Source organism: Camelina sativa, chromosome 6 (assembly GCF_030686135.1).
Source record: "Camelina sativa cultivar CO46 ecotype springtype chromosome 6, ASM3068613v1".
NCBI lineage: Eukaryota > Viridiplantae > Streptophyta > Magnoliopsida > Brassicales > Brassicaceae > Camelina > Camelina sativa.
In genome coordinates, this window is record NC_141885.1 from 27,349,176 (window position 1) to 27,360,413 (window position 11,238).

Here is an 11,238-nt window from a genome sequence, read left to right on the forward strand (position 1 = left end):
GAACAAACTTCTTTCAGATTCCCATTATTATCGAAAGGTCCAAAACAATTTGTTTTTTTTTCTTTGTGATTCGCAAATTATGCTTAATTAACTTTTTATGATCAAATCATGGTTTTTTACTGTAGATTATATAACTGATAACCAATTGTAACATTTAATTGCGACGACTAATATACAAAACCATATGGGTTTATTATGGTAAACAGTGATGGGCAGAAAGAAAAAATATGATCACGAAAAAACGAATATCTTCTCCAGCTGGTAATATCTCATTATGAACGTTTAAACGTCTTTTAGCTAGGATACGGACTTTGCAACAATTAAGTATGATTAATATATTATGCAAAAAAACTGTCGGTTGAAAACATAGATTGATCTTAAGGAATATTGGATTTTTGTGTATGCATTGTCGGGGTTTTGTTTTTTGCTTTATTAGTAATGTAGTGTGTATTGTGTAAGTACAATATTACATTGATTAAAAAAAATTGATATTTAATTTTATTAGCTAATATGACATTAGAGTGCAATACTGATCTATTATACCATGTGCTTTTTTCTTTTGGTCGATAATTTTTGGGTTTTTTTTTTTCAGTTTTGTTTTGATTTCTCTGAACTTCAACGGATTTTTTTTGGATACAGCAAACACACGATCTTAAATTACAACATGAACGTGTAAAGTAGATCAAAATATAGAGAAAATTATTCGTGGGAAAAATCACTCACCATAACGTTTAGTGAATCTCCCCCAATTACTCAAAACTAGATCTATCTTTATTCGCTTTTGCTTAAAAGTTTGTTTGTCCTGATATGATTTTTTATATTAACCATTATAAACGTACGCAAGTAACAACAAGAGGACGCACCGTACACATTTTGTTTTGGATCGTATTTTTATATTTATGCATATTTTAACAAAATCACAGCCAACTAGATGATCACTGGGGCACTCACTCACCCTGATTAAAAGAAGAAAAAAATACAGTAGATGATCACTAACAAATAGATAAACGAGATGGTGGGGATTTGATCTCGTGTAAGTGTTATCGAATAGGTTAGAAAAAAAATTGTCCCACTTGGCCAGCACACGTGTGGTGGCATACTTGTCTTCTGTCTTCATCTTCAAAGTTTTAAACAGTATTGAAGCTCCGACAAAACATTTCCAAAATAATAAATGTTATTTTAGGCCTTTATTTACTAACTTATTCAGTCAGATTCAAACTCAACCATGAGTAAATATATGTGTAATTAAAGCTTTTATACGCTATACTACTTATTTTTTGTGGTTGATATAACCCATCCCAAAACGTTCATAGATGACGATAAACCTAGGCTAACGGTTAAGTGGGACGTGTCGCATTTAATGTAAGATTCTTCGGGTTTGGACTTTGGACTATTTGCCAAGCAATATATAGAAAATGTTGCAGTTTTAATTAGCTTTGAATCCAACGGTCAAAAGGATGAAGTCTTCATCTAACCGCTCATTTATTTTAGACTTCATAAATAAACTCCTTTATTAAAATCCTCTTGTCTTTCACTCACTCATCTCTTGACCTCTTCTTCTTTATTAACGTTTACAAACTACAAAGCATTTCTCCCTTTTCCGTTCACATCATTCTTGCCGTCGATTTATCCCATAGGTTATTCCGCCGTCAAGATTCTGATTTTTTTTTTCATATTTTTTACAAGGGAAATTGCTAGAAATGTAAAAGTGATTGATAATTTTATTTCTTGTCGTCCAAATGAATCACTCTTTATTTGACTCGTTAGTTCTTGTCTCGTTTCACTCTCTTAACCTCCGATATGTCTCAGATCTTTCAAAGAGTATAGCTTTGTGACAATACTGTTTTTAAAGTTAGCTAAGAAGATGAGGAAGATCATAGGGTTTCGAATCGGGAGACGAGTCTCTAGATGGATCCTTCGGAATACCCGAATCCAACGTTCTGGTTACAACCGGGTACACTCGACACGACAAGCTTGCAAGCTGAGACCACTCGCAAAACTCAAAAGCTGGGGACAACGTCTCAAGCAAGGTTTCAGACATTTCAGGTCTACGGAAAGATCCGAATGCATACCCGACCCGGTGCCAAAGGGGCACTTGGCGATCTACGTGGGTCAAACAGACGGCGACTGTCACAGAGTTTTGGTACCCATCGTTTACTTTAACCATCCTCTGTTCGGTGAGTTGCTCAAAGAATCCGAAAAAGAGTATGGATTCTGCCACGAAGGTGGTATCACTATTCCTTGCTTGTATTCTGACTTCGAACGGGTCAAGACCCGAATCGCATCCGGATCAAGTTCTCGGATATTTCCATGGAGCCGTCTTTGCCGCAATTGAAGACAATTTATGGAAAAAGTTCTTAGGATTTTCAACCTTTTTTTAGTAGATATTGTTCCCTTTAATTTACCATTTTCCTATCTTGTTACTTTTTGTCACTTTACTCTTTTCTTGTGATATATAGTCAATTATACAGTAAGATGATAATGTAAATAATTATTGAGTCTAATTGTGATTATTGATAAATGATGTGATAAGCATGGGGACACTTAGTGGTATATTTATTATCTTTGGACATTGATATAAAGATCAAATGGAATTGGTGATGAACAGCAAAGGAAAAGTGTAACACGATTCTATTCTGTGGTCTACGTACTCAATATTTTTTTAGCTATCAACCGCAAGGATTTGTTTGTTGCTTGCTTATTCCCACTAACTTGATTCTAAATCTTTATCGAATAGTACTACTTCTACCAAAAGAAATATATTTCGAATACTATTTAAGTGTGGCTAGGTTAGACGACAAAACATTTTGGCTTTTGTGGTTGCCTTGTCTGATTTGGATACGAAACACTTTGACGTGAAAGATGTTCAAATCTAAAACGAGCGTCGGGATGCGATTGATATCCGAAAGAACAACTAATTCATTTATATATTTTTGACTTCTGGTTACATATGTCTCTAATGTTCATACAATGAATTGTTTAAATTTATACTATGAAAAATATTATTAGTACAAACCACTTAACTAAACATGTTCCAAGTGACTTTTTGGTTACAAATATTCGGTCTGTCTAAACGTACAAATAATGACGAATGCATGAAAACTATATTTGGATACTCGTGATCAAATGAATTATGAGAGAATACTAAATTGATATTTCAATTTCTTATGTCATATACTGACGATTCGTCCATAAGTAGAGTGCATAAGACACCGATGTTAAGTGCTTAATTATAATTAAAATTATAATGTCAAATTTATATAGCACGAAATTGATATACGAATCTAGCTCGTTTAAATATTTGACTTTACGTTATCTGCTTTTCATCACTAATATTTGAGGAACATTAGTAACCAAAATTTCAGCTAAAAAAGTCAAATACGATGGTTGGAAGAAAACATTACACGTTAAGGTATACGATGGTTGGAAGAAAACATTACACGTTAAGGTATCCGTGGTCATATGCATTTGAAGATATCGATGCCATGTATATGTATTCATTAGCAGTTAGTTTTGTGAAAAAGAAGACAGAAGAATGTTTTGAACTTGTTAGCTGTCATTTGTCAATAAGTATTCTCCTTCAACCTATATATCTACATAACGTAGTCTTGAGAGAAAGAGGCAGCCGTGTTTTACCAAAAAAATGGCTGACGTAGTGAGAATCTATGCACTTTACGCAGTACATGTTATCACAATTAATCTCAAAGACGAATCAAAAATGTTAACAAAAATAATAACCCGTACACTCATCTCACATGCATATTTACTAATAGGGTAAATTGGTACTCTTATGTTGAAAAGTTACAATCAATCATGCATGTATGATTGTAAAAAAAAAAAAAACGACGTGCGGGTTCGGGCACTGCTTGAATACAATGAAATAAGTGTAAATTGATGATACTAAATTATGGAAACAATACATGCGACGGTTCTCGGAATGACTTTCTCCACTTGACCATATATATGTATATATATCTATTGGTGGCTTGGTGCGATCTTTCCTTTTCAGGTGTAATAGTCGAAGATCTGTAATGAGACAATTTTCATCATAGGTTGAGTTATAGATTGGTCCAATATTAAGATTTATATATTGAGTTGACATTAATTTGCATGTGTGGTCGTAACCATTAGCTGTTTGGGTCCCATACAAAGAAAATAAACCCAACTTGTACCTACACGAGGCAAATAGTTAGTGAGAATTTGTTTTAATTAATTTATTAAACTTACAAATAAGTTACATCCTTATAATAAATAGCAAAAAAAGATTAGCGAACTTCTGGGGTTGGGGTTTTACTTGTTGTAGGATAGACCGGCTTGTGTTGCTGAACTTGTTTCCGAGAATGCTCGTCGAGTTACAATACCGCGACATATTTGTATTTAATAATTTAAGTTTATTCTTTTTTCTTTTATAACGAGAGTTTTCTCTCTACCAAATTTTTTTTAAAAAACAAATAGCAAAAAAGAGATCTCTCGTCTCTGTATATCGTTATAATTAAACAGTTTATATATATATATATATATGTTTCATCATATTAACCAAAAAAAATGGTTTCAAATTTTTTGAACGAATCCAGCTTCGCTAGTATTTGTAACACTGGGTCATAGAGAAGTTTAATGGGCCTTATAAAGAAAATGAAATTACATACATGAAATAACTAATAAAGACTTCTTACAATGAAACAAGCAATCTTTATTCTTTATAATAGACGAATCAACTGTGTCGTATATACAGCTTAATTTGCATCATAATGTATATTAATTTTTTAGAGACCAGATGTAAACGGTACGCTGGAAGGAATCCAAGAGCTACCGGCGAGGAAAGTACCAACAGTAAACTTGGAAGCCTCCGAAGCAGAACGAAGGACCCGGAATCCAGGCCATGTGACCCGAGCGGAGGTTGAAGCACCTGGACCTGTGTTCTGAAACTCAGCGTAAAACAAAGTCCTCAAAGCGAAGTTACCATCCCACTCGAGCCAGCCACGTGGATCGATCAAACTATCAAGAGATGTCTTCATGAAGACCGTCCTAGAATATTGTCTCCAAGGTCGACCTAGATAAGTCTTGGTGGATCCCAAAACAGGTCGAAGATCAGAAGCTGCGGTGACCCGGGAGTTGTGGATAATAATACCCGTGTTTTGATTCGGGTCTGATCTTCCTTGAGCAGTGATTGTGTTGGTCTTGCTACGTGGGCGACGTGCAAAGATGTTGCAGTTCTGGAGAACCGCGGCTGCGTTTCCGAAGATGAAATCGACGGTTCCGTAAACGTCGCAATCGCGGTAAAACTGACGGTTCGAGTGCACGTAGAGTGTGTCTTGGTAACCTTCGAAACTGCATTGGTAAAAAACGGATAGATCCGACCCGGATCTTAGAGCTACCGCTTGTGCGTTGTTTGCACCCGCCGTGTTTCGGAACGTGATCCCACGAGCTATGAAACCATCTCCGACCGCCGCTGCAATTATGTGAGACAAACCGTTAATTCTTGTTTTACATTTTAATTGAATGTTAATTAAACGGGATTATAAATCTAATACATTATCATAAAGTATGTCTCTATTGCAACTTTACTTAATTTGGTAGAATTTTGTAAAACGTCAAATTAAAAATGAACTATCAATAATTTTTGATATTATCAATAATTTTGCAAAATGTGATTTATATAATTTTGTTAAGGAAGACAATAACAACGTACGAAATTGTGAAACTATTATGTCATTTCAGTAATTATCTAAGAGATTTAATTTTGTCATGTTAATGATATTGTAAATTATTGAGTAATAATGGAGAATTGCGTACATTTCAAAATAACCAAGGAAACATTAGTAGGAAAAAAACTACGTTGACTTATGTCTATCATAAGATTGCCACTTCATTTGTAAGAAAAATATTAAACATCTGGACCTACGGCTATGATTGTAGAAAATTCAAGACTAAATTCAAAATCTTGAACCTACAAAATATAAGACGCAGTGACGTGGTTCTTTTATTTATATCATTTTCAATTTCGCTATCTTGTTTGGTGTGTTCATGCACGTAACAGTTCAAATGCTGACACACTAAACCTTACTATATCTCACGAAAATAAGCAAAGTTAATCATTTGTTGTTTTGTAACTTTACGTACCGACAGTAGCTGAATTAAACGTTGTCGTTCCTCCTCCAACACTTCGGCTTCCGGTAATAATCGTCCTTCCTTTACCATCGCCTCTCAACATAACATTCTTTTTTCGAATCTCAAGATTCTCACTGTAAACGCCTTGCTTCACATATATCACGAACCTACCACTTCCGGAAGCAGCGTTAATCGCGTCTTTTATCGTCTTGAAATTACCAGACCCGTCTTTCGCAACCACCGCGTTATCTCTTGGCGTTGAGGTTTGCAAAAGTTTCCTGTCACCGGGTTTGACCCACGACGGGAACCCATCTTTCTCCGGTGGGGTGTAGTTGAAAGGAACTTTGTTGATGGCGAGTGTATTGCATAAAAGATTTGAGACATTATTTGACATCAAAGGAAGGACGATATCAGTAACACCGAGATCAACGAACCCAGCTCGACACGTGTCAAGATTGGTTAGAGCCGTGCTGAGCCATGTTTGCGCGTCGGTTTTCGAGCACTTCACGTTTGGATCCATTGTCTCGTTGATATTAGAGATGGTGTAGTCGTAGAGTTTGATACAATCTTCCCAAGCTGCTTTTTCGCGGGTGTCGCGACACTTTGGTCCTAGTGTAGACGTGTGGGTTTTCGCAAGGATGGTTCGGTCTAATGCGAGTTTCATTGAGATTTTGAGGAACTCAGATTCAGACTTTATGGGTTTGTTGTCTAAGTTATGGGTTAAGAAATACTCGCAAGGTTTAGGGTTTGGAGTTTGGCTACACCACGCTTTCACGTCTTTCCGGTTGTACCCGGAAACGGTCGATGCCACGAGAATGCATAAGAGCACAAAGGTAGTAATATAAGCTCGAAAAGCCATTATAAGACCAAATGTTTTGCGAAAACAAAAGTTTGTGTTTGAAGGTATTGGATTGATGAGATTTATGTATTGAATCGATGTGCTTATATAGATGCGGGATGATACTTGCTTTTTCCTATTTAAACAAATAAATAAATTTATTAATATGTGATTTCATTATAGTTGAAGCCTCGAAGGCAAAATAATATAAGTATATATATATATATGTTTATCAACAAATGGAGTGGTAACGATCATGCCGTCATAGATTCTCTTTGTTGATTTTTTTTTTTTTTTGAGCTATCCTTTTTGACGTGTGTTATACGCTGTGATTCAACTACGATACAATTTGAAGTGACTTTGAATAATAGTCTGAAAAAAAGACACTCCACAACCGATTTTTGTACACAATTTTAGACACAGATTAAATGTGATCGCAAGTAAATAATAGGTACGGTTTACGAATGAACTAGAAGACGTAACTAGTTAATAGTAATACTACTACTTTTTATATATTAATTAATAATGTCTTCTAGTTTATTAGATTATATATATTTAGTTTATTAGATTATATCTATTTAGTCCTGAAATTCAATAACATAAATACATAACTGGCATAAACGCGTCTTTGGGATTTAATCGAATTCTCAAAAGTCTATTAAAAAAAGGAGACTAAAAAAGTTCAAAGTCATGCCAAATTAATTAGTTTGTAGCGACGTACAATATTAAAAATTATTATATGTATGTAATTAATGCAGAGACTGTGTAATCGCTATCCACAAAGACTAATCAACAGTTAACGTTAACTTCGAAGTTTCACTGGTTTTATCGTTTTATCAATAAACGATTCCTTTGCCGTGGCCAATTGTACAAGTCTATTGCAAATTCTCCTTTTTAAAAATAAATATTAAGTTAAAGTAGACCATAATGGCGAAAAAGATACTTTTTTGTTGTTGTTGTTCACAATAAAGATATTCTGTACGTTTTATCTTATCACGGGTTACATGTTGTTACTAGGTGATATATAAGTGTTTGAAAATTGGCGAACTTTGTTTTTTTTTTGGGTAGTTTTCGTGTACATAACCAGATTACAAAAGAAGATTATTCTAAAAGGTTTTATGGTTGTATAATTAATATTTTCGTCATACGCAAAAACTACCAAAATTAAAAAAAATTCCACCTTTTAGGCTTAATAATCTTTTCTTTTTGGTATGAATATTAAGTTAAGCTTAATAATCTTCTTGAGTCTGAAACCAATATGTGATAATATATACTTGATGTAAATCATTTTTTTCAGTAGAAACTTTGAACTCGGATGCAAGAGAACTCAATTCCTTCCAAAATTACCAAGTGAACGAGCCACGCTTGTATCCACTGATATTATTACGACAAAAATACAATTACTATGTAACTGATCTAGATTAAGTCAATGAAAGTAAGGTAAAGATGGGAAAACATATACATATTAATTCTTCCAACTAACTACATAATCATCATATCTAACATAATCCAGCTAGAGTTCATGTTTGAATAGATAGATTGATATATGGCATTTTGGTGGTTAGAATGGAACAACGATCTCTGGAAAACATTTTTTAAAACGTATGTCAACTGTGCTTAAACTAATTAAGTTGTTAAGGAAACATGTTTATAATAGATTCAACCATTTAATTAGTATGTGTTTTATTTTTTTAAAAAGCAAACAAATCGAGGATACGTAAGACTATGTCGATGGTAGGTTGGCCATCTAATATTTAAAAGCAAAAAAAAAAAAAGAAAGATACTAATGATCATATCCATCCAAAATCTTATTTATTAAGCTGCATGTTGAAGAATTGGTTACATGCAATGCACACCTATATATATTTCCTTTTACCAAAAAAAATGAAAAATATATATGTTTCTATTACTAGAAAAGTTGTCCGACAACAGTAAAATGAATGAAAATTGATAAGTAATTAACGTAATGTACATATTGTTATTTAGGTTTAGCGTTGTTACAAATATGTAATTACCGTTGGGCACAATTATCGTCAAAGTCATACGTTAATCTTTTTTATTCTTAAAAATATTTAGTTTATTAAAAAAAAATATATATATATATATATATTAAATTCAGATCGCTTATATAAATCCAAGACAACTTACTTTATACCGTAGGTTGAGTTGAATTGGCGTGTGACTTGGACGATGTGATAAATTTATAAGTATCTTCTATATATCATTATATGTTTATCGATCGTGATATGTTTATCAGTTATATATCATTTCATATTATATGTAAAGTTATTGGCACTATAAGAACTAGTATAAATAAGGAATTCAAGAATGGTTTAGATAATTTAAACTTACAATATTTATAGGTTGATTCATGGGGTTTTATTTTATTTATTACGTTGATATATAAAAGTAACACGGTATATAGTTATTAAACATGTAACATCGCTTGGTCGAGACTCTGGACACAAGACAATGATATATGCGGGCTAATAGCATTTCCATCTATATGAATGCACATGCTCTAAGATTTAGACATCACAAATTGTGGTCATTGTTGGGAGGTCCGCAATAGCCTGCTCAAGAAAGAAAATATAAGTTATAAGCATCTCTAATTACACCAAAATGTGAATTTTTCTTTTGTGCTCACAGACTCCTTTTTTGTTTTATTTTGTTTATGGTTAATATCAAATTTCAAAAAAGAATTGTGTTGTACATAGATTAGACTACGGATTTGGGAAACGTCCTCGTTCAAAGCAAGTGTGCGTTACACGAAACGTCGACGGAAGAAACGAGGTTTCAAAAACTAGCAGAAACCGTAGAGAGGTCTCAATCCATGAGTAGATTACCAACACTATCATTTGGTCTATGTTGACTTTTTAAGCACGACCACAAAACAATAACACGTTCCTTTTATTATTGGTAAACGAAATTAATTGTTTTTGAATAAAATAATTGCGGACGAAGTAACGCTATGATTTGACTCTGGACGTTAATTAGTCTTCTCATGGATTATCCATAGAAATTTCTTATTTAGAGACAACAAGAATAAAAATCAAATGCTGAAGAGGTTATCACCAATTTGAGTACTATCATAATATACTCTTTTGACAAGATTACATCATGAATATACTTACAAACCATTTAAAAACAACGGTTTGGTTGACGACATTTCTCACCTCTACGGGGACTTTTTTTTTTTCTTTTTTTTTTTCTGTTGACATTCTCCTAATAGGACACATTATGATGCTTTTACCATCGAAGAGACAAATTCTTTGCTTAAATTTAAACGATTTTAGAGAGGAAAAATAATATTAAAAACCAAAATTTTAAAACGAAAACTAATTATAATCTTTACGTAATCTGTAAACGACCTTTCTAGAATGAACCGGTTTTTAGAAATTTCAAAAACAATCAAAGCCGATTTATATATAATATGTACACGAACAGGAGTCATGTTCGTTCAGACCTATTTTAAGCAATCAAGATCAATTTTTAAACTACATGCGGCAGTGCATATATGTGTTAAAATCCATCTAATCTATAGTAATAGATAAGTATATACCATATGTGTTAATCATATCTATTATATAAAATGAAGACGTCATTAGTATTTAAAATTTTCACGCAAAAGAAAAGAGGTACAGAGAAGTAGGTGTAGCAATAATAGATAGACTTAAATTAAGATCGTTAAAACCTCGTTATCGAAAGGACGTACAAATATTAAATTGAAACTTTCTCGTTTTAACTAATAAATTGGAATATTCGGGTTTCCAGAATAGTTTAGTATAAAGACTATAAGGTACTGATTAGTGATTACTTATAATTCAAGTTTCCGTTCGAGGCCCGCAAAGACTTTGTTTGGCTGTCTTCGTTTCGATCGGTCCTTGATGGTAATCATTTTAGATTATGTTGTTGTTATCCATATCTTTTATTTACAAATCATAACTAGGTGTTGCGATTTGCCAACGCCATTCGCATAAACTGTTCTTTACAAATATTTGTTGTTGTCCGAGTACTTAAACCGTGTATAAGCACAATACACTAATAATTTTAGGTATCATTTAACATATAAAACTTAAAACTGATTTGTATACGCTATATATATTGCAAATTCTTTAGCTTGACACGATGAGACTAATACTTTCCATATAATTTATTTTAGCTAAAGCCTAATAAACTTGGATAGCTTATCGTGATTTTCAAGTAAATCATGTGTACCTTTTTTTTTTTGTTCCAGATGAATATCTACTTTAATTCTTATTTACGAAAATGGAAACTGTTTCAATTATCGG

The 11,238-nt window shown here is 33.1% G+C and overlaps 2 protein-coding genes across 2 annotated transcripts; one reads left to right on the forward strand and one right to left on the reverse strand.

Annotated features, from left to right (window-relative positions):
* The first annotated feature begins 1,714 nt into the window (after nucleotides 1–1,714).
* Nucleotides 1,715–2,521, forward strand: LOC104793478 (auxin-responsive protein SAUR36). Its single transcript, XM_087455068.1, has one exon. The coding sequence runs from the start codon at nucleotides 1,865–1,867 to the stop codon at nucleotides 2,333–2,335; it is 471 nt and encodes a 156-aa protein (XP_087311194.1). The 5' UTR covers nucleotides 1,715–1,864; the 3' UTR covers nucleotides 2,336–2,521.
* Nucleotides 2,522–4,602: 2,081 nt separating this feature from the next.
* On the reverse strand, nucleotides 4,603–7,195 carry LOC104793479 (putative pectinesterase/pectinesterase inhibitor 17). Its single transcript, XM_087455066.1, has 2 exons — nucleotides 6,121–7,195; nucleotides 4,603–5,449 (listed from the first exon to the last, which is right to left on the reverse strand). The coding sequence occupies exons 1-2, from the start codon at nucleotides 6,965–6,967 to the stop codon at nucleotides 4,764–4,766; spliced, it is 1,533 nt and encodes a 510-aa protein (XP_087311192.1). The 5' UTR covers nucleotides 6,968–7,195; the 3' UTR covers nucleotides 4,603–4,763.
* Between the last annotated feature and the right edge of the window lie 4,043 nt (nucleotides 7,196–11,238).

Coding starts and splice junctions, on each gene's coding strand:
- LOC104793478 (XM_087455068.1), top strand. CDS start 1,865: ATGAGGAAGATCATAGGGTTTCGAATCGGGAGACGAGTCTCTAGATGG.
- LOC104793479 (XM_087455066.1), bottom strand. CDS start 6,967: ATGGCTTTTCGAGCTTATATTACTACCTTTGTGCTCTTATGCATTCTC. Junction 5,450..6,120: donor GTTTAATTCAGCTACTGTCG/GTACGTAAAGTT, acceptor ACATAATTGCAG/CGGCGGTCGGAGATGGTTTC.